The sequence below is a fragment of the Perca fluviatilis genome, chromosome 12 (assembly GCF_010015445.1).
Source record: "Perca fluviatilis chromosome 12, GENO_Pfluv_1.0, whole genome shotgun sequence".
Lineage (NCBI taxonomy): Eukaryota > Metazoa > Chordata > Actinopteri > Perciformes > Percidae > Perca > Perca fluviatilis.
In genome coordinates this window covers 31,330,063-31,357,764 of record NC_053123.1, presented here as the reverse complement: position 1 = coordinate 31,357,764, position 27,702 = coordinate 31,330,063, and the positions used below count along the sequence as shown (strand labels likewise).

The 27,702-nt window shown below is 44.4% G+C and overlaps 1 protein-coding gene across 1 annotated transcript in view; it reads right to left on the bottom strand.

Moving 5' to 3' along the window:
• Positions 1-27,702, bottom strand: part of caska (calcium/calmodulin-dependent serine protein kinase a) — a 217,587-nt gene that overhangs the window by 124,461 nt on the left and 65,424 nt on the right. Inside the window, exon 2 of the mRNA XM_039817259.1 lies at positions 12,658-12,770. Within this exon, the coding sequence (XP_039673193.1) occupies positions 12,658-12,770 (113 nt within the window). The remainder of the gene's footprint in view (positions 1-12,657; positions 12,771-27,702) is intronic.

Below are 27,702 nucleotides of genomic sequence, written 5' to 3'. Positions count from 1 at the left end.
GACACCGACACACACAGACAGAGAGAGACACACAGGCGCGCGCACACACACACAAACACAGACACACACGGATAGAGAGACACACAGAGACAGACAGACAGACACACACACACCGACACACACACGCACACACGCACACACACGCTCTCACACACCGACACACGCACACACAGAGACAGAGAGAGACACACACAAGCACACACACGCACAGAAACAAAGACACACACACACACACACACACAGAAACAAAGACACACACACACACACACCACACACACACGCACGCAGAGACACACACACACACACACACACACACACACACTAAAGAAAATGTACTGTATTGTTCTTCCACGTATGTATGCAGTGACATTTAATTAAGCTCCCAGTTGAAGCCATGAGCTGCTGCTAACATTAAGCTAATCCTCCGAGGACGAGCACTAGGCGTGGGCTAGCTCTCTAACATGATGCTAATGCTGCTAAAGCCGGATAAGTGGCTACCTTAAGGGGCCCTGCATCCTCATGCCACGTTTAATGTCATCTGGTGAGCTCGCTGCTCGTGTCCGTCACCGTACAGTAACTGCTGCTGGAGATTACGAAGGACTCTTTATCAAATCAGAAGCAAAAGCACCACAACAATAACTTTATTGAGCTAAGAAAAACTGCTGCAGGGAAGCCGCTTATGTTGCTTTTAAAAAGGTAATAATTAACTGTGCATGCACATTAAATAATCTCAACAAAAGTGTATTTGCTTTACCAAGAATATATATGAGCTTCATTTAAAATTCAACTAGTGTTGCTATTCTGCGAATCCTGACTGTACACGGTATGAACTAATGAATACAAAATGGAAAACGCAACTTAAAGCTACGCCCTTAAGGCCACACCAGGACTTATCCATTTAATTTAACATTAATAACAGTTACTGTAAAACAGGCACTTTTTTACAGACAGAATTGCTGCTGGCAAATACTGATATGATAAATAGGACTATTATGGATGTTTCGATGAAGATATCTGTCCATACCGAGTTCAATATGATACTTATATCAACCTAAATCTTGATATTATCGGACACGTTGAAATAAATACTGACTCATTTTTACACATTTACACACATTCAGTGAACGTTTGAGTTAGTTTGCACAGCGATTCTTTCTATTAGAGTAGTGAGAAAGTTAGTGCTGAAAGAGAAAAGAGGAAAAAAGAAAAGGAGACAGAGATAGAGAGATAGAGGGGGAAGAGGAGATAAACAGATGTGAGCTCTACAGTGATCCCTGTTCCTCCTGCTGAGAGTCAAAGCTGCTACCACGGCAACACCACACAGAGCTGTGTGTGTGTGTGTGTGTGTGTGTGTGTGTGTGTGTGTGTGTGTGTGACCTGACAGTGCTTTAGCAGACAGTTAGGAACGGATGACACAGCAATCCAATAGAAGCGGTAACAAAATGTACACAGTAGGGTTGGATCCGGTATCTTCCGGACCGAACGGCAACGTTCACGTTAAACGTAGGGTTGGGGCATCGTTTTGATTTTTAACAATTCAGATTCCAATTCTGATTCTTTCTTTCGATTACGTTTCCCAGCGAGTCTCTATTCTTATTATTTGAGGGGTGGAGTTAAAATATAAAAAAAAATATTCAAAAGGTGAATTTTCGGCTTTTTCTACTTAAAATGAAGCCACACTAGAGCGCCGCTTACTGTGCTCCATGGTCGCAACACAACAAGCGTCTGGAAGTAAGGCGGCCGCTACGGAAACCCAAACTCTGCGCGTGTTACATTTTGGATCCGATTGGATTCGAAACGATTGGAAACGATTCCAATAAAGAAACGATTCCAAGGACAATGGCCAGGCTCAACTCGGCTTCAAATGTTGAAACTAAATATAGGTCCGTGGTTCAAGGCCAGATTTATAGGAGCGGACCTTAACGCCAGCTGCACTTTGTCAACTTCTCTTCAAAGTATGAAAAAGTCCCAAAACGAGGTCTCAGAAAATCCACGCAGAGTCAGATGTGAAAAGAAGTGTTAATGTGCACAAAAGATAACACAGAAAACCCCCGAGCAAGTACCGGTAAGCTTGCTAAAGTTTCCTCTGTCTAGCTTCGCCTTATATCATCCAAAAGAGACCCTCCTCCTGAGGAGCGCTCCAATGATCACCTTCAGATCACGCGTGGCCTAAGACCACCTCTTTTGGGGATTTTCCACTAGATGAAGTTATTTAGCTGATCTTGCATTTTGAATGCTTACTCTTAAGGCGTTTGGCCTGGGCTATCAGCGGCGGGCCATCCACAGCTGATGCGGCTCCAACAGTGGCAGGCCGTCTGTGGCCGTTTGCGACTGTATAGCGGCAGACTATCAGTGGATGTCTGCAGCTACACAGTGGCAACTGAGGACTGCACGAGGGGGGAGAGTCTATGTGTAGCAGTGGGGAAGGCAGCCGCGGGCAGCACTAGGACAGAGAAAGTCTGTGACTCCCACCAGGCAGACACATTGACCTCTCCTGTCTATATCACATTGATACACGTTGTATACAGTACAGGCCAAAAGTTTGGACACACCTTCTCATTCAATGTTTCTTTATTTTCATGACTATTTACATTGTAGATTCTCACTGAAGGCATCAAAACTATGAATGAACACATATGGAATTATGTACTTAACAAAAAAGTGTGAAATAACTGAAAACATGTCTTATATTTTAGATTCTTCAAAGTAGCCACCCTTTGCCTTTTTTGATAACTCTGCAAACCCTTGGTGTTCTCTCAATGAGCTTCATGAGGTAGTCACCTGAAATGGTTTCCACTTCACAGGTGTGCTTTGTCAGGCTTAATTAGTGGAATTATTTCCCTTATTAATTAAAAAAGCAAAGGGTGGCTACTTTGAAGAATCTAAAATATAAGACATGTTTTCAGTTATTTCACACTTTTTTGTTAAGTACAGAATGCCATATGTGTTCATTCATAGTTTTGATGCCTTCAGTGAGAATCTACAATGTAAATAGTCATGAAAATAAAAAGGAAATGAGAAGGTGTGTCCAAACTTTTGGCCTGTACTGTATGTCCCCATAATTCAATTAAAAACCAGATTTATCATATTTTGCCACAACACAAACTGACAGGAGAAACTTAGCGTGTGCTACTTTTGGAACCGACTGGATTCAAAACGATTCCATAGGAATCGTAATTTTTGAAACGATTTCAAGTTGGAACCAGTTTCTCGATGCCCAATCCTACTTAAACGCCTGTGCTGCCCTCTGGTTCGGATTTCAAAATGTTGCAATGCTGCGTTCAATCGCTCCTCGAGAATCTCAAGCTGTTGTTGTAAAGTACGCTTCTCCCATCTAGTGGATCTTCTCTTTGGATTTTATAGTCAAACGTTTAAAATATTTAATTGCGATTAATCGCATTAATGTCATAGTTAACTCGCAATTAATCGCATATTTTTATAGGGGGGGGGGGAATTGGCATCAGCTGTGTGCTCGGCCATCAGCTGTGTGCTCGGTCATCAGCTATGTGCTCGGTCATCAGCTGTGCGCTCGGTCATCAGCTGTGCGCTCGGTCATCAGCTGTGCACTCTGTCATCAGCTGTGCGCTCGGTCATCAGCTGTGCGCTCGGTCATCAGCTGTGCGCTCGGTCATCAGCTATGCGCTCGGTCATCAGCTATGTGCTTGGTCATCAGCTGTGCGCTCGGTCATCAGCTATGTGCTTGGTCATCAGCTGTGCGCTCGGTCATCAGCTATGTGCTCGGTCATCAGCTATGTGCTTGGTCATCAGCTGTGCGCTCGGTCATCAGCTGTGCGCTCGGCCATCAGCTGTGCGCTCGGCCATCAGCCATGCGCTCGGTCATCAGCTGTGTGCTCGGCCATCAGGTGGTATTTCAGACTGGACGTGCTGCGATGATAGCTCAGTTTACAACGACCAAACACACGCATCACTTTGGTCTCGTCAATGGAACAATTTGGCAACTTTTTCAAAGTAAAATTTCCATTCAGAATCTTATTGGCGTCCATTTCGGCGTCTCGCGCTCGCCATCCACTCAAAACGTAACGTTAGCCTGCTACTCTTTGGCCGGCTCGCAAGCCCAAACCAGTGTGTGTGGCGTGCCTGTTGTTTAGTTTCCGGTCTAGCTAGATCCGGTGTGGAGTTGTAGTTTTTCCTAACGTTACTAGTTGTTGCGACAGCATGTGAAAAAACGTACAAAGTTTGCTAGGCCAAAAAGAACGTTAATCTCGCGCTAAAAATAATTGACGCCGTTAAAATGGGATTGCGTTAACGCCGTTAATAACGCGTTTAACTGACAGAACTAGTATTTTAACAACAATCGACTGGTGAAATAAGATAACTGTTATTACTCTTACATTATTTAAATTTGACCATACGGCCTTAGCAATAAACAAGCCATTCTTTAATGTTGCCGACCGGCATTGTTTTAAAAGTACCGTTCTAGCACCGGTATCGATCGAGAGAGAGAAAACAGAACGATACCCAACCTCAGTGAGACCCGACGGTGCTTTGACAGTTAGAACAAGATGACACAACACTAATAGAAACAGCAACAAAACATACACAGTGCTGCAGCTTTTATTCTGTAACTCTGCAGGAAGACGGATGGAGGAGGAAGGGATTCAGAGAAAGACGCAGAAACTCAGGGAGATGGAAAAATGAAAGAGGCGGAGGGGAAGTGAGTAGGCGATGGCACATGATGAATTCTGCTCATTCTCCGGCTCTAGCTTTTCTCCCTCATCCCCTCAGAGGGCTGACCTATTCGTCAGACAGACCTCCGGACAGGCTGAAGGGAAACAAGCTGGTGTGTGTATGTGTGTGTGTGTTGTGTGTGTGTGTGTGTGTGTGTGTGTGTGTGTGTGTGAGTGTGTGTGTGTGTGTGTGTGTCTTTGTGTCAGGCCCCTGCTGGCCAATACATGGCCAAGACACTAACCATTTGACCCACTTCCCCTGGTCGGAGCTCAGTGGCGGCCGGGTGTTTGCGTGCGTGTGTGTTTGCGTGCGCCTGCTTGATTACTGCGGCGCTGCGTTACAGCTGCCTGCTCGAGTGAAACAGCTCGGCTGTCTAAAGGCAACAACAACGAGGGGAAATAAAAACAAATCAAAAACGCGAACAGCCGGCTGCAGTCGGTGGGGTGTAGTTTGATGGATTCCTGAGCGCTGCGGAGGTGGGACTGGGACTGGATATAAATGACTTGGGGAGTGTGCTGACCATGTACTAAGTGCACACACACACACACACACACGTACACATTTGAACATTAATGCTGGCAACGAAGAGAAATGGCACTGTTGGACAAGCTGCAATGAAAAACTTTCATTTAGGAGTTTGCGATGATCCGTCAAACCAGGCTACGTTTTAAGAGAGGAGAGACGGAGAAATACATTTTCTAAGGACGGAACATTTAATCTAGGTCTCTCTCTCTCTTTTTTTTTTTTTTTTTTTTTTTTTTTTTTTTTTTTTTTTCTCTCTCTCTCTCTCTCTCTCTCTCTCCAGAAAGAAATCAAGAGAAGAGAGACTACCCTGAAGATGGATATCCAGTAATTAACCAGTCGTCACCCAGACACCGGTGTGATTACAGACGATGAAAGTTGCAATTAAGCGGTGAAGGAGTTTACAATAATGCAATTTCCTCTGATATCGCCCAACCACAGAACAGGTTACAGGAACGCACACACACACACACACACACACACACACACACACACACACACACACACACACACACACACACTTTTTCTTTGGAGCGTTATTTAGCTTGACATGGATTCCTTAGATCATCTACTACTTTCACATGATACCAATATCTCCAGTCTAGCTTTATAATAATAGTAAGTTTATCTGATATAGCACCTTTTACAGACAAAGTTACAAAGTGCGTCACATTCATGAAATAACTGGCCTTTAAAAATAAAAATCTGCCTGCCTCTACGGGAATTTAACATAGGGGTGTACTGACTTATGCCCCCTGTATTTTAAGGAAGAACATTTATTTATTTGCGATTTTCCTGATTTTTTTAATTAAGGCATTAAGATCAATTTCCAAAAGATTATCCTTTATTCCTCTTTTTATCCAACTTTAGCGTGGGTTCATAAACCTATAAGCACCACTGTAAACAGGTGCCTAACCATGCAAAGCTTTATAAGTCAGAACCAGATCTTTAAAATGGATCCTGAACTTGATCGGAAGCCAACGTAACGAGTATAAAATTCCTGCTGGACCTGGTCAACAGCCCAGCAGCAGAGTTCTGGACCAGTTGTACAACGGCGCCTTAAAACATCGATCTCAGGATTTTATGAATCGATAGCAGCTCATTCAAATGGAGACAGACCGCGAAATCAACTGTCTAAACCCAGCCCTATTTTATACACACCTAAAAATAAAAAAGTGTTCAAAATAACCACGGCCTGCTGTGTTTGTGCGGCTTCCACACAACACTTGTGGCCTGCTGTTTGTTCTATGGGTTTAATGGTTTCCCTATGCTACTGTTTTCCCAAATTGCCTGGCACACACATCCAATGTAAAATCAAACCCAGTTCACCATACATCCTAAGGTGGGTAAGAGCAGACTTGGCTGTCATGAATCCCACGCAGGATTTTCTTCATTTCCTCTTATTGCTTTGTGCGAGAACAAATAAAATACTAAACATTCATGCATCAGGCCCATTATCTTTGTCCTTTGTTCTTAATAAGCCTGTATCTACCCCCACCCCACCCCTAACATTTGGCTCAGGCTTTTAAAGCTTTTATGAAGTGAAATGGTTTTGCAGGTTTGAGCGTGCACACGTGCGATGTGCCAGGTATTTCTGGTTGGGTCACAACACAGCATAAAGCCACACTGGCATCAGGTGTTAAAGTGTCCATATTATGAAATAAATTAATTAAAAAAATAACTTTTTCTGGGATTTGGGGGGTTATTTTGTGTCTCTGGGGCTAATCTACAAAAGAACTACTTCCATGTCCCTGTTCTGCAGATATTTCACGCAGAGTTGGAAGTGTGCCCTCGTTTAGAAGAAGTCTCCCGGCTAATCCTGCCTTGTACTGACTGAAGTTAGAGAAACAAACAGCTAGCTGATGTGATCCTTACCTAGGTACTGTCAGGGCACGCCCTCATACTCTGCTTCTGACTGGCTAGTAGTCCTAACCTAGCTACTGTCAGGGCACGCCCTCATACTCTGCTTCTGACTGGCTAGTAGTCCTTACCTAGCTACTGTCAGGGCACGCCCTCATACTCTGCTTCTGACTGGCTAGTAGTCCTAACCTAGGTACTGTCAGGGCACGCCCTCATACTCTGCTTCTGACTGGCTAGTAGTCCTTACCTAGCTACTGTCAGGCGCCCCTCATACTCTGCTTCTGACTGGCTAGTAGTCCTAACCTAGGTACTGTCAGGGCACGCCCTCATACTCTGCTTCTGACTGGCTAGTAGTCCTTACCTAGGTACTGTCGGGCACACCCTCATACTCTGCTTCTGACTGGCTAGTAGTCCTTACCTAGGTACTGTCAGGGCACACCCTCATACTCTGCTTCTGACTGGCTAGTAGTCCTTACCTAGGTACTGTCAGGCGCAGCCTCATACTCTGCTTCTGACTGGCTAGTAGTCCTTACCTAGGTACTGTCAGGGCACCCTCATACTCTGCTTCTGACTGGCTAGTAGTCCTTACCTAGGTACTGTCAGGGCACACCCTCATACTCTGCTTCTGACTGGCTAGTAGTCCTTACCTAGCTACTGTCAGGGCGCACCCTCATACTCTGCTTCTGACTGGCTAGTAGTCCTTACCTAGGTACTGTCAGGGCACACCCTCATACTCTGCTTCTGACTGGCTAGTAGTCCTTACCTAGGTACTGTCAGGGCACACCCTCATACTCTGCTTCTGACTGGCTAGTAGTCCTTACCTAGGTACTGTCAGGGCACACCCTCATACTCTGCTTCTGACTGGCTAGTAGTCCTTACCTAGGTACTGTCAGGGCACACCCTCATACTCTGCTTCTGACTGGCTAGTAGTCCTTACCTAGGTACTGTCAGGGCACACCCTCATACTCTGCTTCTGACTGGCTAGTAGTCCTTACCTAGGTACTGTCAGGGCACACCCTCATACTCTGCTTCTGACTGGCTAGTAGTCCTTACCTAGCTACTGTCAGGGCACGCCCTCATACTCTGCTTCTGACTGGCTAGTAGTCCTTACCTAGGTACTGTCAGGGCACGCCCTCATACTCTGCTTCTGACTGGCTAGTAGTCCTTACCTAGGTACTGTCAGGGCACGCCCTCATACTCTGCTTCTGACTGGCTAGTAGTCCTTACCTAGGTACTGTCAGGGCACGCCCTCATACTCTGCTTCTGACTGGCTAGTAGTCCTTACCTAGCTACTGAGCATGTGCGACTCCCAACAAAGATGGAACAGAAGTGAGATGTCTCACTCTGTAGCTAAAACAGAGAGCTCAACACACAGGGTGAAAAGAGGAGCTGCAGCAATGTGCAGTACACCAATTATATGGTGTTTTTTGAAAATTAAACCATGTAAACATATTCTGGTACAACATCTAAATACAATTATCAACCCGGAAATGAGCACAATATGGGCACTTTAAATCGGGCTGACTCGTAATAAGCGGATGTTTTTTTTTCATTTGTTCATTCATTCAACCTTTATTTCATACTCGCGGGATCATTCAAACACTTCTACAATTTAAGAAAGCCGATCAAGGTTTGTTTTTAGCCTGTGCAATGTTATCCCTATGGGATGTCTTTGTAAACAGCCCATGTAGCCAACTCCTAATATTATTTTACCTTTCATATTTATTATGTTGTTTTGATATTGTGTGTCATTTTAGTTTGGGCTTTTTTTTCCCCAGTGTGAGGCCATGTGTGTGTGTGGCGTTTTGTGGAGGGAGGGTTTACAGTTCGAACGGCTGAGCACTTCATGTCTGCCTTGTAGAAGCTTAAGTAAACCAAGGAGACGCCCTGGCATGCTGGATTAAGTACACTCCATCAGCGAGAGAGAATTAGAGAAGGTAAAGAAGGCGGCTGTGTAATGTGGCAGGTAAAGCTCCCCTGAGAAACATTAATTATCTTCAACTCACAGCATGTGTTCATGCTCCGTAGCTTGCAAATGCCATGCCGGATATTAGTATAGAAAATGAGATACAAGTTCCTACAGCTATATGAGCAGCCCTTTGTCTGTCCGTGCAAATCACACACAGGGCTTTTAAGCCGCATATACATGATTAGGGCTCGGTATCGTTTGGATTTTTACAATTCCGATGCCGAACAGGCACTTTTAAAAACGACTCCAATTCCTAAACAGATTCCTGAAAAACTGAAAAATGACACCAAAGATGTAATAGGTTTACTGGCGATCACGTGCAGTGAATGGTTAATATGCATTTATGTCCGTTTTGGTGAGCCTAGAAGGGAAAATATGGCATTTTAAAGTAGCCTACATTTACGGTAGCTAGCTAACGGTAGACTACAGAGAAAGGGGGATATCTTTACGTCTGTTTTGGAGCGACAGAGGGAAAATATTTCACTCCACACATTAAGTGGAACCGAAATGAGGAACCAAAATTTGCGTTCTGATTCGGTACCCAACCCTACACATGATAGGTGGCAAAATCCCAGGCTGTTCCATCGATTTCCTACGGTAAGTAGGACTAGTTGCCGCTGACCTTTCGAAAACACAACAAATGAAAAAACAGCATGTCGTTACCTTACCCCTTGATGATGAATATCTAGCGGTGCGCGGAGAGCAAATATGTGTCGGCGGCTTTACTCTTTTTGGCAGATTTCCTTTGGATTTAAGCTGCTTGTTATGTTATGTTAGGTAATGCTTGCATCCTCGTTTCTTGTCTTTAATTGTTGTCTTTGTCAATGATGCAAATGGAGATGCTATGATGCAAGAAAAAATTCAGACTTGATCTGAAAATCTGTTGTTTTTCTGGGGGGGGAAGAAACAGTAAAACTTCTCTGATGTCAGCTTGTTAAATGTGAATATTGTTCTAGTTTCTTCTCTCCTCTGTGACAGTAAACTGAATATCTTTGAGTTGTAAACAAGACATTTGAGGACGTCATCTTGGGCTGAGCCACATTTTTCTCCATTTTCTGTCCAAGCAACTAATCAAGAAGATAATCGACAATAATCGTTAGTTGCAGCCGTAGAGAGAAGCGTCTCTCTCTCTCTCTCTCTTTTCACTTTTGTTTTTGCCCCCATTTTTCATGAGCTGAACTCAAAGATCTAAGACTTTTTCTACGTACACAAAAGGCCTATTTCTCTCAAATTTTGTTCAAAAATCTGCCTGAATCTGTGTTAGAGAGCACTTTTCCTTCCCCGAAAAAATCCATCCACCTCACAGATGTGACATATCAAGATGCTGATTAGACAGCAGGATTATTGCACAGGTGTGCCTTAGGCTGGACACAATAGAAGGCCACTCTAAAATGTGCAGTTTTACTGTACTTGGGGGGTCCAAAAACCAGTCAGTATCTGGTGTTAGGGTTTCTCTCTCTCTCTCTCTCTCTCTCTCTCTCTGTCTCTCTCTCTCTCTCTCTCTCTCTCTCTGACTGTAGTTATGAACACTGACACCCAAGGGGGAGGCGGGGCCTTTCCACAACTTGCAATGTGAGCTCTTTTATGAGCTATTTTCGGGGACATTTTGAGTGCTTTTGGCAGCCCTCTGGTAACCACGGGGCTTATTGTGCATCGGGCCGGCTCTGGTCGTCGAGCTATTTCCCTCAAAACCACCATAAGAACCTCATGGTCAGTCACCATGACACATGAACCCTAACCCTAACTTGTCATGACAAAAACCGAATGGCACTTAATGAAAGAAGCGTTCTGTCATAACGTTTATGACATGTTTATAATGTTCATGACACGTTCATGACAGTGTCATGTTACTCTTATGTGGATACCTTCAAGTAAAGTGTAACCGAAAAATATAACCTTAAAAGGGTGTTTTTTCCTCGCCACTGTCGCAATAGCCACTGCTAATGCTTGCTCTTGGGAGAATTACTGGAATTGTTGGGTCTTTGTAAATTACAGAGTCTGTAAAGTGTCTCAAGATAACTCTTGTTATGATTTGATACTATGAAAAAAATTTAATTGAATTACACAGTACAACTTATTTTAAGAGTTTATGGTCAAATTAAAAGGAAACAAAGCACCCATGATAGAGAAGCATGACTTAAATTATGTAACAGCTGCAAATCAAAAATGATACAAGTACTGATAATTAGTAGAATATAATAAACCACGGGACCGTCATTTACAGAGGACATTTAAAGACGCATTTTGACAAACATGCTTATTTTGTTGACTTGCTAGAAATGAGAGGCAAATATGTGTTTAGCCTAGTTTAGCGTAAAAACTAGAGGCAGGGAAGGAAAAACAAGCATTACACGACTACAATTACAGTCTTGGTAATGGTTGTAATTACAAGATCAGTCACTCGTATTAAGAAAAACGCCTCTGCCTGGAGTGTGAAACACACAACACAGTGATACGTGAATGCTAAAACGGTTAAAAAGGTGCAATATTTAATGTATTTACTGTATTTAATCCCAAAATGACCACAATATGTTATAAGTTATTAAGGAAACATGCTAAGTTGAAATACTATCTTTTCAGACATTTCTGTCTGAAAAGAGAAACTGGCTGATTCCAGAGAAACATACGATGTAAACTTTCGTTCCTACCAGAACATTAGTTCCGTGAAAATTGTGGGAAAAGCTCATAATCGCCGTTGCTGGGTTCCCCTATCATTTATGATATGACGTTGTTTGCGTTCACTATGTGAGCCCTGGATCTACTTTAGTAGTACAAGGTTTTATTATATTTATGAGTAGGGGTGGTATATTTTTATTTTGAGTTTCTTATTAATTCATGCTTTTAACTTGACTTTTATTCTATAACTTAATTATGTCATTTGTTATGAGGTAGCACTGTTGGAGTGGAGTCAGGAATTCATTTCACTGCTTGTTGTAAGTGTATGACTATGCATGTGACAAATAAACTTGAAACTTGAAACAGAAGAAGACCCTTTGATTGAACTGTGAATCTCCCGAGCGTGGCTACGATTTGCCCATATTCGATCATATAGGCAAGTCATGTTATGACATTCCCTCTTCGGTGAAAGTGCCTTTAAAGTTTTTGCACCCTCATCTTGGTATAAATCGCAGAATCATCTTAAATTAGACTACCTACCAACAATGACTCAGTTCAACATTAGGATAAAGGACCATTTGAGTACTAGGTGCTGTTACTGAGTGCTGCTGGTGATGATGTTGAGATGATGTTAAACTGCCAACTGTCTGTTTTTTCCCTGTATATTTTAATATGGAACTATTATACTGCTGTCTTGGCCAGGACTCCCCTTTGAAAACAGATTCTGAATCTCAGTGGGATTGTTTCCTGGTAAAATAAAAGGTTAATAAATAAAACTAAATAAAACTTGTGTGAATAAAAAGTAGGCCAGTGTGGACGTACACGCATATACAAGGACATGAATGTGACCTCTCCGTTGCATTAACCAGCAGTGTGCACCAGAGTGGGAAAAAAAAAACAATTATGTTCAGTTATATTTATGAGCAGCTGGAAACAGCAGAGAGGGTAACAGACAGAGACAGAACGGCGAGATACTGAGACGGAGAGAGATGATCTCTTACCCTCCGTGCTGAGTCCAGGACTGGAGGTGAACTGGGCCACATCCACGATTTTGACAGCGAACTGCTGCCCCGTCTCTCTGTTGATGCATCTCCTCACCACGCTGAAGGGACCCCTGAACAACACAGACAGGGGAGAAAAAGTCACATTTAACATGTGGGTTTGTCATACATGTTCTTGCCAACCACTGTGTTACGCTGCATTCAGACTGAAATAAGTGATCCGGCGATTTGCCGCAGGGTTGTGCGGCGTGGGGGTGGGGGGTCAATGAAACGGGCAATTTGTTTTCTTTAACCCCCCCCCCCCCCCAATTGTAGCACAAGTAGACTATGGGCCCTATCTTGCACCCGGCGCAGCCAAGTGTCTTTGCTAGTTTAAGACCGGCGCAGTTGTCAATTTCCCGTCCAGCACCCACGTCATTTAAATAGCAAATGCGCCTGTGCCCATCTGTGCACCCATGGGCGTGCTGGTCTTACAGGGAGGTGTGTTCAGGTGCATTCTGGGCGTGCTGGTCTTACAGGGAGGTGTGTTCAGGTGCATTCTGGGCGTATTGCTATCTTGAGGCAGCAGGAACTGATGGCGACCAACAAAAACCTGGTCTAAAGTCCGTTAAGCAGCATTTCATTGTTATTTTAACAGCAAATTAGTAAAATGCTCCTCGGCTCGTGCACAGCGCGTGCAAACTATGCTTGTTACACACACAGGGACACACAGCAGCGCGCACACACACACACACACACACACACACACACACACACACACACACACACACACAGAAGATTACAAATAAAAATATTACGGTGAAAATCCTCCATCATAACAGCAATGCTCCAAGTTCCAAACGCGCCTGGCTTTTAAAGGGAATGGGAGATGATCTCTGATTGGTTGATTGCATGTTACACCCCAAAACACACCTCTGATTAATGAAGACACTAAGGACAACCCTTTAGAACCAGGCGCCCGGCACACTGACCCTTTCTTATTGCCGTCAAACTAGCAAAAGTGGATTTGGACACGCCCTAAACACACCTGCGCCAGGCGCTTCACGCCAGGCGCTCAGATCGTTAAAATAGGGCCCTTGATATTATACAATATTTCCGGCAGATCGTTTATAGATCCTGACGTCTCCGACTGCACTTGAAAGCAGCTTCATTTCACAGAGAACGAGAGAAAGAAAAGAGACGAGTGAGACAACAGCGAGTGCTTTTGTTGTTGCAGGAAAACATTCAGTTATTACACAAACTCCCGGGCAGTTCAGTGATTGCGTTTTGGGGTTTTAAAAAACGTTCTTGTGGCAGCGATCGAGGCAGCGATGTTTCCCGTTTCCTGTTTCCTGTATCCTGTATGGTACTCTCACACCGCCTCTAAACCACAACGACAAGTCCGAATAATGCGGCGTGTAAAACTTTAGCTAGTTTAGTTTTAACTTAACCTTGACGTTACTTCAGACTTACTTCAAATCTATTGCTAAGACATACAGTGTATATGTGAAAGACTGATAGTAACTGATTAAATCAATGTAGTTAAAGCTATAGTGCGTCATTTTTTGATATTAATGAACATCCATTTAATTCAAGCCGTTGCCAAATGAGATGCTACAAAGCTAATTAAGACTATCAGCTCCACACGGCTCTCTCTGGATCTCTCAGTGTGACTATGTTCAGAAGATTGTGGCGTCCGGTGACTTTCCCGCGCAGAAACTCGAGTGAAGATAATGACCTCTTTTGCAGAGTCCATCATGTTTTTTTTAATCCTCTGTGTCCTCCTTGGGGGCAAGAATTCCTCATGGGGGGCGACAGACACTACGCACTGTAGCTTTAACGTTACAGGTTTTGTATGACTTGACTCGATTCTCACCACAGTGGACTTGACACTTGCTTGCAACTTAAAAAGGTGACTTGCACACGTGTGTCAAATACTACCACCCTCCCCTCTCTTTCCCCGAGTACAACTCCTCCACCTACTGCTGGGTGCATCAAAGTTATATTAAAGTGTTAACCCCCAGAGGGCAAATCAACACGGAGCACACCGAGGCTGAGCCAGGGCTGTGCTCGTTTTCCTGCACAGCGTATCGGCGCATGCAGAGACTGCACTTTGGTTCTCATTGCCGAGGTCGGAGGGGCTCGCAAATTGAATCATCCCTCCTGCGGAGCGAGTGTTTCATCGCATTCAGTCGATGGGATAAACAGAGGTGGACCACTCAAGGGCTGCAGGTTAGAATTAACAAGCCGGCAGGTCAGACTTCCAGAGCAATACAGCAGGAACATACCACCGAAATAGAGCTGCTGGCTACAACTGCACTCAACACGGGGGCTTGAACTGAACTGAACTGACCTTTGTGTATGTGTGTGTGTGTGTGTGTGTGTGTGTGTGTGCGTTCTTGTTTAACTATATTCGTGGGGTCCAAAAACCGTGAGTCCAGTATACTTGTGGGGGCCCGACAGCTTCGTGGGGCCAAAATGCTGGACCCCACAAGTTTAAAGGGCTGTTTGAGGGTTAAGACTTGGTTTTAGGATTAGGGTTAGAATAAGGTTATGGTTAGGGTGAGGGTAAGGGTTAAGGTTAGGCATTTAGTTGTGATGGTTAAGGTTAGGGTAAGGGTTAAGGTTAGGCATTTAGTTGTGATGGTTAAGGTTAGGGTAAGGGGCTAGGGAATGCATTATGTCCCGCAAAGATAGTGCCACAAACCTGTGTGTGTGTGTGTGTGTGTGTGTGTGTGTGTGTGTGTGTGTGTGTGTGTGTGTGTGTGTGTGTGTGTGTGTGTGTGTTGGGAGGATGAGGTTTAGCAGCAGGGAGGAGGAAGGAGCCGAGCTGCTGCAGATACAGATGAATGAAACAATGGATCTTGTGTAAGAAAACACACACACGCGCACGCACGCACGCACACACACACACACACACACACACACACACACACACACACACACACACACACACACACACACACACACACACACACACACACACACACACACACACACACACACACACACACACACAACCCCATCTATCTATTTTCTTTATCTGCCCATTCTTGGAAGCTATCCCAGCATGCACTGGGTAAAAGGCAGGTCAGCGGGCCTAAGATGTAATTTGACAGATTCATACGTAGGAAAGCGCCCGTCAGCTCCCTGAGTAGTAGCGCTCATGAAGTTACTTGTGGACTCTGTGGATTAGTTGTCAACTATCTAAATAATCATCAACTGTTTTGATAATTCATTGGTTTGAGTATTTTATTTCTTATTTTTAAAGAAGTTAAAAAAAAATCTGTGTGAATATTTCAATTATTACACAATATTTCTTCACTCCTCTGCGACAGTAAACTAAATATCTTCAAGCTGTCGATTAATCCATCAATCTTTGCAGCTCTAGATGTTACAGACTTCTTTTTGATGAGAACAGACAATGGTTGAATAATGACACAAAGCTCCAGACAGGAGGACAAAAAGACAAACCGTTCTGCTGTCTGTTACCTGGGTTACAATGTTTCTAACTGCAGCGGTGATGGATGATCGTATGAGTCAAGATGACCCAGATCACACAGATATTCCAAAAATCACAGTCACAGTTTCTCTGGGCGTCTGAAGTTGAGAGGAAGGGAAATGTTCCATCTCTTTCAGACGCCCGTAGCCTGGCTGACACCAGACCCTTCTCAGTTGTAACTGAGAAGGGTCTGGGGAAGCTTCATTCACAGCTCATTTCCAAAGGACGCCACTCAAATGCCTCTGGGCGCATTTTAAAGTCCTTCAACCAATCAGACCAACGAACAAGGTGACGCTTTTCACATCCAATATCAAAAAAAAAAAAAAAAAAAAGTGATTTGGGGTTTTTGGTGTCGTCCCCCCACGCCCTACTTTGTCCTTGGAGGTGTTTGCATATTGCAAACTTGTTATCTTCTGCACACACACTGAAGGTTAATGGTGCGTTCTTTTTGTCTTGTAATCGCGACTAGTAGCGCGAGCGTGACGTCACATCCGTGTCGAAAAACGAATAACCGCGGGTTGTTGTGTTCTTTTTGTCACACAATACTACGAGTCGGAGAAAAAATGGATTTTTGTAAAATTTTTAGTAACATTTAGGATTCTATTCACCCAGTTATTGACATATTACACTAATATATTTCACAGTTTGATACATGAAAATTACGTTTTGATTAACGTTAACGTTAGGCTACTGCTCTGCTTTCTGCTCAAGACTCGGCTTAAAGCCATTGTTGTCATATAGCAACCGAGCGTCTCTAGCCAATTTCAGCTGCACAAGCTACAAAATAACAACAGGCGTTATTTACCACCAAAAAGAACCACCTTTTTAATAAGACTAAAAAAAAAAGGTAGAGACATATTGCTTAGGTAGCAGTATACAGCGCTATGTTTAACTCCTAATAAGACTGTAGAGACATGCCTATAGGTAGCAGTATACAGTGCTATATTTAACTCCTAATAAGACTGTAGCGACATGCCTATATGTAGCAGTATACAGCGCTATATTTAACTCCTAATAAGACTGTAGAGACATGCCTATATGTAGCAGTATACAGCGCTATATTTAACTCCTAATAAGACTGTAGTGACATGCCTATAGGTAGCAGTATACAGCGCTATGTTTAACTCCTAATAAGACTGTAGAGACATGCCTATAGGTAGCAGTATACAGTGCTATGTGTACCACTTCTTCATTTGGTTACAACAACGACAAAAGTGCTTAAAATTGTAGAAAACCCCAATGTTTACTACGTGTGATGCACGACGTAGCCATCTTTGAAAGTGAGCTCGGGGTCCTCTGAGTTCAGACGACTTGACGAGTCGTATATATACGACCTCGGGGGGCGTTCTTTTTGCAACTTCCGGTTCGTAACTCCAGAAAACGACTCGTAAATCGACTTCGGTGGACAAAAAGAACGCACCATAATTCACGAGAATAGCGCCGACACATGGCGGAGAAGTTGAGAGAAAGGAGAAAGAGACTGTGCTGTCGCGTCCGTGTGTGAAGCCCGCCTCAGCGGTTGCGATTGGTTTTTTTGGGGGACACTGGAAATGGGTTTGAATGGGCTCCCCTACGCCGCAGACACAAACACTACCTGCAGCCTTCTGGGAGCTACCCGCCCCACTGCAAATTACACTCAGCACAACCTCTGTGGTGATGTGAAAGCAACCATTTCACAGCTACACAAAAACACCACCCCTGGCTGTGTGTGTGTGTGTGTGTGTGTCAGTCTTTGTGCACAAACACAGACTGGTTGAACAGATGGTGATCAGGCTAAAGCTGCTTAGCGTCACAAGGGTGAGGTAGGAAGGCACCGTGCCCAAGCACACAAACACACACACACACAGGCCACTGGGTCACCAGTTTAGTGAGCGTGAACATTCCTCGGTGTCCACAGTTCACCATCACATGATAGGCATTTATTTTACTGGCTGCTTCTGAGTGCAATTTACCAACACACACACACACACACACACACACACACACACACACACACACACACACACACACACACACACACACACACACACACACACACACACACACACGACAAATCTGTCGTTGGGTCCATTCACTCATCTATTGGATGATTCTGGTAAATAAGAGGCTACATACAAATGCAGCCTTCTTTTCATTAAAATAAGTTACTGTTACATGTATTAAAGGGATAGTTCAGATATTTTTGAAGTGTGGCTGTCTGAGCTACATCTCCAGAGTCCGTGTGTTAGCTACAGTAGGCGGCGGTCGGCACGCTCAGTTTTGGAGAAGCAGGCAGGAGTACCGACACGGAAGATAAGCTAACGTCCTGCTGTGGAGTTGCTGCTCCACCGCTGCCTCCATGTGTTATTGTGCGACTAACCCCAAAGTCACCCAAAAACATAGACTAACTAACCAATGGAGGCAGCGGTGGAGCAGCAACTCCCGTGTTCTGCGAGGTCAAATGTCTGATTTTGTCAAAAGGAGTCTGGTGGCTTTGAAGAGAGCAGAGATAACGGCTTCAGCTCCCCGTCGTAAAGGGCCGTCTGACAGCAAGGTGAAGAACTGGAAATACTCTAAATATTAGTCCATTAGGGCTGCTCGATTATGGGAAAAAATATAATCACGATTATTTCGGTCAATACTGAAATCACGGTAATTTAACACGATTACGCGTTGACTTCTGGAAAGATGTTGCAATTATTGAACTTAAAAAAAAAAGGTGGAAAAAGTTAAATTAATCAACAGTAAAAAAAATAAAAAAATTTAAAAAATAAACACCTACAACTGTGAGTTTACTGACAAAATGTAATGAGCTAAATAATTGATTTTCTCGAGTATTCTGTTTTTGTGATCATTGGGATCCAAAATCATAATCACGCTTACGTTTTAATTAATTGCACAGTCCTATAGTCCACTTAAACTGATATACCGGTAGATGTGTTCAGGTGTTCAGCTAACACGCGGACTCTGGAGAAGTAGCTCATAATGAGAGCCCCCTTTTGACCCAATGTACCTGCTCCAAAGATCCAAACTATCCCCTTCTATGCGTCGTTTCTGCCTACCCCTTCTGACCAAGAACAGATCCAAATTTTCTTTCGTACCACAAGCCATAAAAGCCTTAAATCAGTCAGAATAAGCTAGTCGTCCAGCTGGTCTGACCATACCCAAGGGTGTATAGCGTATTGTAGTGTGTGATGTATAATCTTCATGTTTTGTTTGTCGGTGTCTGATATAATAATTATTTGTTGGTATCATATGTCTGATGTCTTGTTATAAAGTGCCTTGCGATTGTGCCGCAAACCCAACTGCCCCACGGGGACAATAAAGTTATCTACTACTACTACTGTTAACTAGGAGGTACTGGTTGACATACAGTGTGCAGATTTCTACTCACAAAGTGATTCGAGGAAAGCTGGAAGAGAGCTACAGTCCGTTTGTCTTTCTTTCCAAAGCCGAGCGTTACTGAGCCAAGCCGGCCTCCGTGGGGGAAAAGACAAAAGATAAACTGAAAGATAGCACCAGCTTGCAAACAAAGAATTTGTCAATTTCTGGCGAAGCCAGCACTTGGGAGCGGGATAAAAAACAAATAAAAAATCAAACTATCTGAAATCAAACTCAAACACAACTAGGTTTCAAACTCTAACTTTTGCTGGAGCAGGTACATTGGGTCAAAAGGGGGCTCTCATTAGTAATGCAGTCGAGTTCTCCGCTGCTGCGTTATCTCTCTCGCCGCGCTACAGTCCACTCACTTCACCTCTGCCTCCGCCCCCCCCCCCACCTCACCCCGTCGCAGCGCAGTAAATGTCAGGCCTGGCTCGAGGCTGCGCTCTGTACAACGATGTGAACATGAGGCCCTGAAGGAGCTGGGACAAGCCGAGGGAGGACAGAGGAAAGGAGGCCAGATGGGCAGTGATGTGAAAAAAACACAGAGCCTTCAATGAGTAGCCATCATCGTCTATGTCCATATTGACCATCCCAAGTGTGTGTGTGTGTGTGTGTGCGTGCGTGCGTGCGTCCTTTCCACACCAGGGGTGTTTTTTTTTGGTGCGATTAATTTGCAGACTATGCAGACTGATATCTCATAAAGTGGCGTATGTATGACACACCAATTCGTATGCCGTTTTGGCGTGTTATCAAGACGCATAATCGCTTTTTAGCGTGTTTATCAACGCCGTTCGGCCGCCATCGACCTACATTGCGTGTGAATTTTCGCAGTAGCGAGTAGTATGAAAGGACAGAAGTCCTTTCCCCAATGTTTCTTTCCTAAACCCAACCATTTATTGTTTTCCTAAGCGTGTGACTTTGGTCACCGTCGGGGGTTTTTTTGTGTTACTAAAGCCTTTCCCAATGTTCTTTTCCTAAACCCAACTTTTATTTAAATTTTTTTGACACAAGTGTGACGTTCTGGCGACGCCACATGGTGTGTATGTTTACATCCGCTGTATACAGCGGAGACATACACGTGGATAGCTCAAAATGCGTACAGATAACACGCCACTTGGCTTTAGGAGAGTCATGATGTCACGCTGCACTATGAATAAATGTTGTTCTAGTGTCTTCTCTCCTCTGTGACAGGAAACTGAATATCTTTGAGTTGTGGACAAAACGAGACAGTTGAGGTCGTCATCTTGGGCTTTTTTTGGGGAAACACTGATCCACATTTTTCACCATTTTCTGACATTTTAGAGACCAGACAACTAACATTCATCCAGAAAATAATCAACAGATTAATCGCAGATGAAAATAATCGTTAGTCGCAGCCCTACTTTCACACAGACCTCGAGTATTATGTGGCAATAAAGTGACAATAAAGTCATCAACAATTACGGTGTCCCGTAGTCCGAACCCAGAGCCGTCCAAGAAGACTAACGTTACTCCTTTCAACGTTGACAAAGGCGACGCGTACCAGATCCACTCATTCTGTTCTTGCCCTTCACAATAAAAGTCCTAGACTGCCTAACGGTTTACCTGCCGGTAGGACTATTCCCGGGCGAGCCTTTTCGCAGTTTATTTGTAACGTTCCCAGTGTGTAAAGGCCTTTTATTCACAGTAGGGACGCCCCCTCTGAGTCGATTAGTCAACTAATCGCTCGTTTTGGTCTCAGTCGATTAGTCGTGTTTTATGCTTTCTCGTGCTGAATGACTTATTTCCAAGAAAACTTCTGAGCCCATCGCCGGTAAACACAGGATTTAAAGTGGTGCTTTTGCACGATTCTTTTTTGGAGACACTGATCGCCTAAATCAACTAATTAGTCGACAAAACCGCACAAGTACAAATTTCTTTAATCGACTACAGCCCTACTTTACAGCAAAGAAAAAATGGTTTTTAAGTGGCACAATAGATCTCCAGCACACATCAGGCTCGCAATGCTCTGTCAGGAGAGGGGAGGAGAGGGTGACGGGAGGGCGAGAAACAGCTTTGAACCGCAGACGGCTCGAGTGGCGGAACGGGGCGTCTTAGAAAAAAAATTTAAAAATAATCAACTGTACATGGAGGAGCCATTCTGGCTTTGAATGGGGCTCAGCTGCACACGGCGTCAGCCATTAAAGCTGTGAATAGAAAGTCAGCTGCACACGGGCTGTTCTGATGATTCCTGCACTTCAGCCACCCCTCACTCAAATAACAGGAAGAGGACGAGATAGAGGGGTGGAGGGGGGGGGGGAGGAGACGAGGGAGAGAGAAGGAGAGAGAGAGTAGGAGAATGGGAAAGAGAGAGAAGGAGAGGGAGGGAGAGAGAAGGAGAGAGAGAGGGAGAGAGGGGGAGGAGGGAGACAGAGAGACAGAGAGGGAGAGAGGAGAGACAGAGAGAGACAGAGGGAGAGAGGAGAGAGAGAGAGAGGGAGGGAGACAGAGAGAGGGAGAAAGAGGGAGCGAGAGAAAGAGGGGGAAAGAGAGAGGGAGGGAGACAGAGAGAGGGAGAGAGGAGAGAGAGACAGAGGAGAGAGAGACGGAGGGAGACAGAGAGAGAGAGAGGGAGAGAGACAGAGAGGGAGACAGAGAGAGAGAGAGGGAGAGAGACAGAGAGGGAGACAGAGAGAGAGAGAGAGAGAGAGAGAGGAGAGAGAGAGGGAGGGAGACAGAGGAGAGAGACAGAGAGGGAGCGAGACAGAGAGGGAGACAGAGAGAGAGGGAGGGAGATAGAGAGAGAGAGAGGGAGGGAGACAGAGAGAGAGAGGGGGAGACATAGAGGGAGAGAGGAGAGACAGAGAGAGACAGAGAGGGAGACAGAGAGAGAGGGAGAGAGAGAGGGAGGGAGACAGAGAGACAGAGAGGGAGACAGAGAGAGAAAGAGACAGAGGGAGAGAGAGGGATGGAGACAGAGAGAGAGGAGAGAGGGAGAGAGACAGAAAGGGGGAAGAGGTGAGAGAGAGAGAGAGGAGGGGGGGGGGACAGAAAGAAGAGGAGAAACATGGACAGGAAGAGAAAGAAGTGGCAGTAGAGAAGCAGGGCGAGTCCTTTTTCCCACCGCAGTATTTGAGAGTCTCTCCGAACCGCGAGCAGGACTCCATGCAGCCGGTTCCTCCGTTCTCAGCTCACGGCCGTACGGTAGAAACGAGACACCACTTGTCAGTGAATTATGGAGGCGGAGTTGACCAAGGTTACTGCAACTTTTATTCATTTTCTCATTATATCAAGACGTTGATGTTAAAACCTTTTCGTCTCGGGAATATGATTTAGTATCTCATTATCGTCGAGTAATTACACAAAATGGGTTTTCCAAGGTCACAACATGTTGCCTAGCTTCTCATTTACTGCCTGTGCCGCGCTGTTTATCAAATAAACGGGTTCAGATGATCACATGATCGGGGTTGAGGTCTCAACTACAGACTTAGACCTTTTAACAGACTGGCGACCGGGTGTCCAAAAGCTTGATTTATTATTATTATAAAAAGGTTAAAAACTAAATGCTCATCATTATGTACGTTTATCAAGCTTTCAATAACTCCAGAAACATGGGTTCATCTTAAAAAAGATAAAATTACATGACGCCATTATTCATGTTTTATATAACATGGATTTTTTTATTTGAATGTAAAAAAAAATAAATAAAAAAAGTGACATGCCAAATACTTTGTCTTAAAATATATATTTTTGTTTAACTCTGGAAAATATTACGACTTTTTTTTTTTAAATATTACGACTTTTTTCTTAATATATAATGACTTTTTTTCTTCAGATATTACAACTTTCTTAAAATATTACAAGATTTTCCTTGAATTATTACGACTTTTTTCTTCAAATATTACGACTTTTCATAATCGGGGTGTCACCATTCGAGTCGACTTTCAATTTAAACATTTTCTTATTTTAAGCAATGACTGCAATGCCCCAATAAGAGCCACTAGAAGGGTACTTTAAAACAGCTTGAGTTTCTCAGTGTTTACCAGGTGCAATTGAATGCACAGTAAGTTTAATGAGGGTCACGTGAATGCACCATGAAGTCCCGTCCGAGCCCACATGCTTTACCTTCATTGTTTGTTTCCAAAACTAACTCACGGGGGAACTTGATAAAAATGTTGCCACACGGTCATCTCCGACTCCGGCAGCGGCCACGGTGTCTGGAAAAAGAGCGGCTGCAGGCTACCGCTAAGCTAACGTTACCCTGTGTCTTTAGATGGATGCTACGCTCTGTCTGTTGTTGTTGTTTTTTCTTCGGACATGCACACAGTACAGGCGGGGGTGGAGAGGGAAGAAAATACTGGGGGAATCACGGATCCTGCTCTTGATTTCCATAGTCGAAATCAACAGTCAAAATCAAAAGGTCATTTTGATCGGTTCTCGATTTCAAATCAAAATCGTCACACCCCTTCAATGGAGTTTTTAAATAGGGTAGACACGAATAAGCTCTGCTGCTGGCTCTATCATTAATTCTTTGTGATGTGGCCAATTCTTCAGTAATTGCTGTCGGCTTCTGTAAGAGGAATAATAAGACTTGTGACCCATTTCTGATCACCTCTCCTTGTGCTCACTAATCCTTTCTTCACTTCTCTCACTGCTGGCATGGTGTGGCTGCATGTAGCGGAGTTGAAGTGCATTAAGACTGTGTCTCCGTCTACTTGATGTGGTTGCAAACAACGAGAATCATCTAAATGTCTAAATGTGTGTGATCTCTCGGGTCCTATCTTGCACCCGGCGCAGCGCAAAGCCCGACACAAGTGTCTTTGCTAGTTTAAGACCGACGCAGTTGTCAATTTCCCGTCCAGCGCCCAAGTGGGTTAATTAGCAAAATGCACCTGCGCCCATCTGTGCGCCCATGGGTGTGCTGGTCTTACAGGGAGGTGTGTTCAGGTGCATTCTGGGCGTACTGGTCTTACAGGGAGGTGTGTTCAGGTGCATTCTGGGCGTACTGGTCTTACAGGGAGGTGTGTTCAGGTGCATTCTGGGTGTGCTGGTCTTACAGGGAGGTGTGTTCAGGTGCATTCTGGGCGTGCTGGTCTTACAGGGAGGTGTGTTCAGGTGCATTCTGGGCTGTACTGGTCTTACAGGCGGTGTGTTCAGGTGCATTCTGGGCGTACTGGTCTTACAGGGAGGTGTGTTCAGGTGCATTCTGGGCATGCTGGTCTTGTGGGAGGTGTGTTCAGGTGCATTCTGGGCGTGCTGGTCTTACAGGGAGGTGTGTTCAGGTGCATTCTGGGTGTGCTGGTCTTACAGGGAGGTGTGTTCAGGTGCATTCTGGGCGTGCTGGTCTTACAGGGAGGTGTGTTCAGGTGCATTCTGGGAGTATTGCTGTCTTGAGGCAGCGGGAAGTGATCGTGCCATTGACCAACAAAAACCTGGTCTAGTCAATAGTGCAGCATTTCATTGTTATTTTAACAGTAAATTAGTAAAATGCTCCTAGGCTCGTGCACAGCGCGCGCACACTATGCTTGTTGCACACACAGGGACGCACAGCAGCACACACACATGCAGAAGATTACAAATAAAAATATTAAAATGTGAAATAGTATTATGATATGATCTGATGGCGCGCTTTCACTTCACGCACGAGCAGATCAGTTTCTTCTCCTAAAAATCTCTCCTTCCTGCTCAGCAAATCCTCCATCATAACAGCAATGCTCCAAGGTCCAAACGCGCCTGGCTTTTAAAGGGAATGGGAGAGGATCTCTGATTGGTTGATTGCATGTTACTCCCAAAACACACCTATGAATTAATGAAGACACCAAGTACAACCCTTTTTGAACCACGCGCCCGGCACACGGACCCTTGTTTCTGCCGTCAAACTAGCAAAAGTGGATTTGGACACGCCCTAAACGCACCTGCGCCAGGCGCTTCACGCCGAGCACTTAGCTTGTTAAAATAGGGCCCTTAGTCTCAAAGTTCACAAGCAACAGGCACTCGATAACCTCCTGACCTTTACCCTCTGCCCTTCAGCTCAGCTCACAGGTAGGGTGTGTTGCAGTAACTTTAATCTGTTGGTACTATGACTGACCCTGGGAGAGGATGCTAGAACAGGCTCAGTAGCGTATAGAATCAGAGTATGTGCTGCATACCACGTCAGGGCAACCAATGGGAATTTACGGCAGCATCAAAAAGATAGGGTGCCCTATATAGGCACGCCATCTATCTGCATCTTTGTGTGTATCTTCTTTGTGTGTGTGTGTGTGTGTGTGTGTGTGTGTGTGTGTGTGTGTGTGTGTGTGTGTGTGTGTGTGTGTGTGTGTGTGTGTGTGTGTGTGTGGGTCGCTGTAGTAAAAGGTGATTTGCGGGCCGCACTCCTTCCCAACTTCACAGTGCATCAATCACCGCGCGTCTCATTCCGTAAATGTCACGCGCTTTACGACACAGGCAGGTCCACGGCATCACTCACGCTCAGACTGACGGCCAAACCGGTGGCGAGAGCAGATGAGGCTCCGCGCACATGCGTGTCAGACTGGTCATCGGAAACAACAGGGGAGGAAGTTGCTGCACTAAGCTGATTTACACCAGGCAGCTTTACGCAACTGTGTCAGGCAGCAGCAGCTCCTAAAAGGAGAGGACAGTCACGTTCTCTTGGCTGTTAGATCAGACTAATCATTTAGCTATTTAGTTTAGATTATTTTTGATGTTGTAATCAAGTGATCTGTTCTCCAAGTATGCGCATAAACAATACTAGAGCGGCAACTTACGATTATTCACGCTGTCGATTAATCAGGCGATTATTTCCTCGACTAACCGATAAGTTGTTTGGTCAAAAAAAAAAAAGTGTTCTTAATGCTCTGTGAGCAGCAGAAAACTCATTTTTTTGGGATGATAACTTAGCCAAAGTCATTTCACCAATGTAACTAACAACAAAACTAAAATATGGTAAAATATTCTCGTTTTATTGATTTCAAAAGAAGCTTTTGACTATTTGGCACAAAGGACTCTTTGACAGACTTCTAAACTGCGGCACAGGGGGCAAAATGTACCGTATGAGCTGGTTAAATCTATGTATTTGGAAATTAGTTGTGCTGTTAAAATTGGAGACAGACAAACTGAATTCTTCACCCAGAGAAGAGGTGTTCGGCAGGGTTGCAATTTAAGTCAGACTTCATTTAATGTGTATGTTCATGAGCTTGCTGTTGAGTTAGATCAATGTGCTGCTCCTAGATAGAGCAGTGAAGTCTCGGTTTTATGCTGATGACCTTGTCCTACTGTGTCCTACTAAACAAGGACTACAGCAACGGCTAGACATAAGAGTAGAAAAGTACTGGGACTAGGCAGTAAATATGAATAAAACTAATGTCACGATCTTCCAAAAACGCCCAAGATGTCAGGAGAACAAACAAAAATGTATCATAAAAAAACCCATTGAACATAGCATGAGTTGGTATAATTATATCAGCATCAGGGAGTTTCAACATTGCAGTGAATGCACTAAAAGAATAGGCTTGAAGAGCTCTACATGCAATTAAAAGAACATTTTATAACTTCCAAATTCCAATTTAAAATCTGGCTCATAATATTTGATAGTCTCAACCAGCCCGTTGCGCTGTACGGTAATGAAATATGGGGTCCACTCAGTCACTGGGACAAACATCCAACAGAATCTTTACATAAAGAATCCTGCAGATACATTTTACACAGAAACACACCAACAAATAGCCTAGAAATCTACACGCACCCTAGCAGCAGCAAATGTAATTTGCAGCCAGGGTCAGTCCAGCAACTCTCCGTTGGCTTACGAGCTGGAAAAACTAAACTATAGTCAGGCCAATCACATTGTGTATAGAGTCGGTGGGTGGGGCTTAACATAATGGCACCAGAGTTGCGACGGCTTGGCGTGAAAAGAACTGCACTGAAGTCATTCAGTTTTGCCGACCGGATACGGCAAAAGTTTAACTAGCGTTGCTCTGATTGGTTGTATGCTATCCTATTGCGTGCAGAGGGAATTTGAAAGACAACCGTTTATCCCGCCCCTCGGATTGAGCCCTGCCAATGGGGAGTTCCCAGACCCAACATCTGGATGTGGGTCTGGCTTGTCAGAGTAACCAACAAATGTATGCAGAGCAGAATTAGGCAGATACCCACTGGCAGATACCCACTGACAGCCACCCCTCCTCTCGGACACAGTCTCAGCAGCCTCACGACAACACTGCTGCCCAAACACGAATCAGAGTACAGCA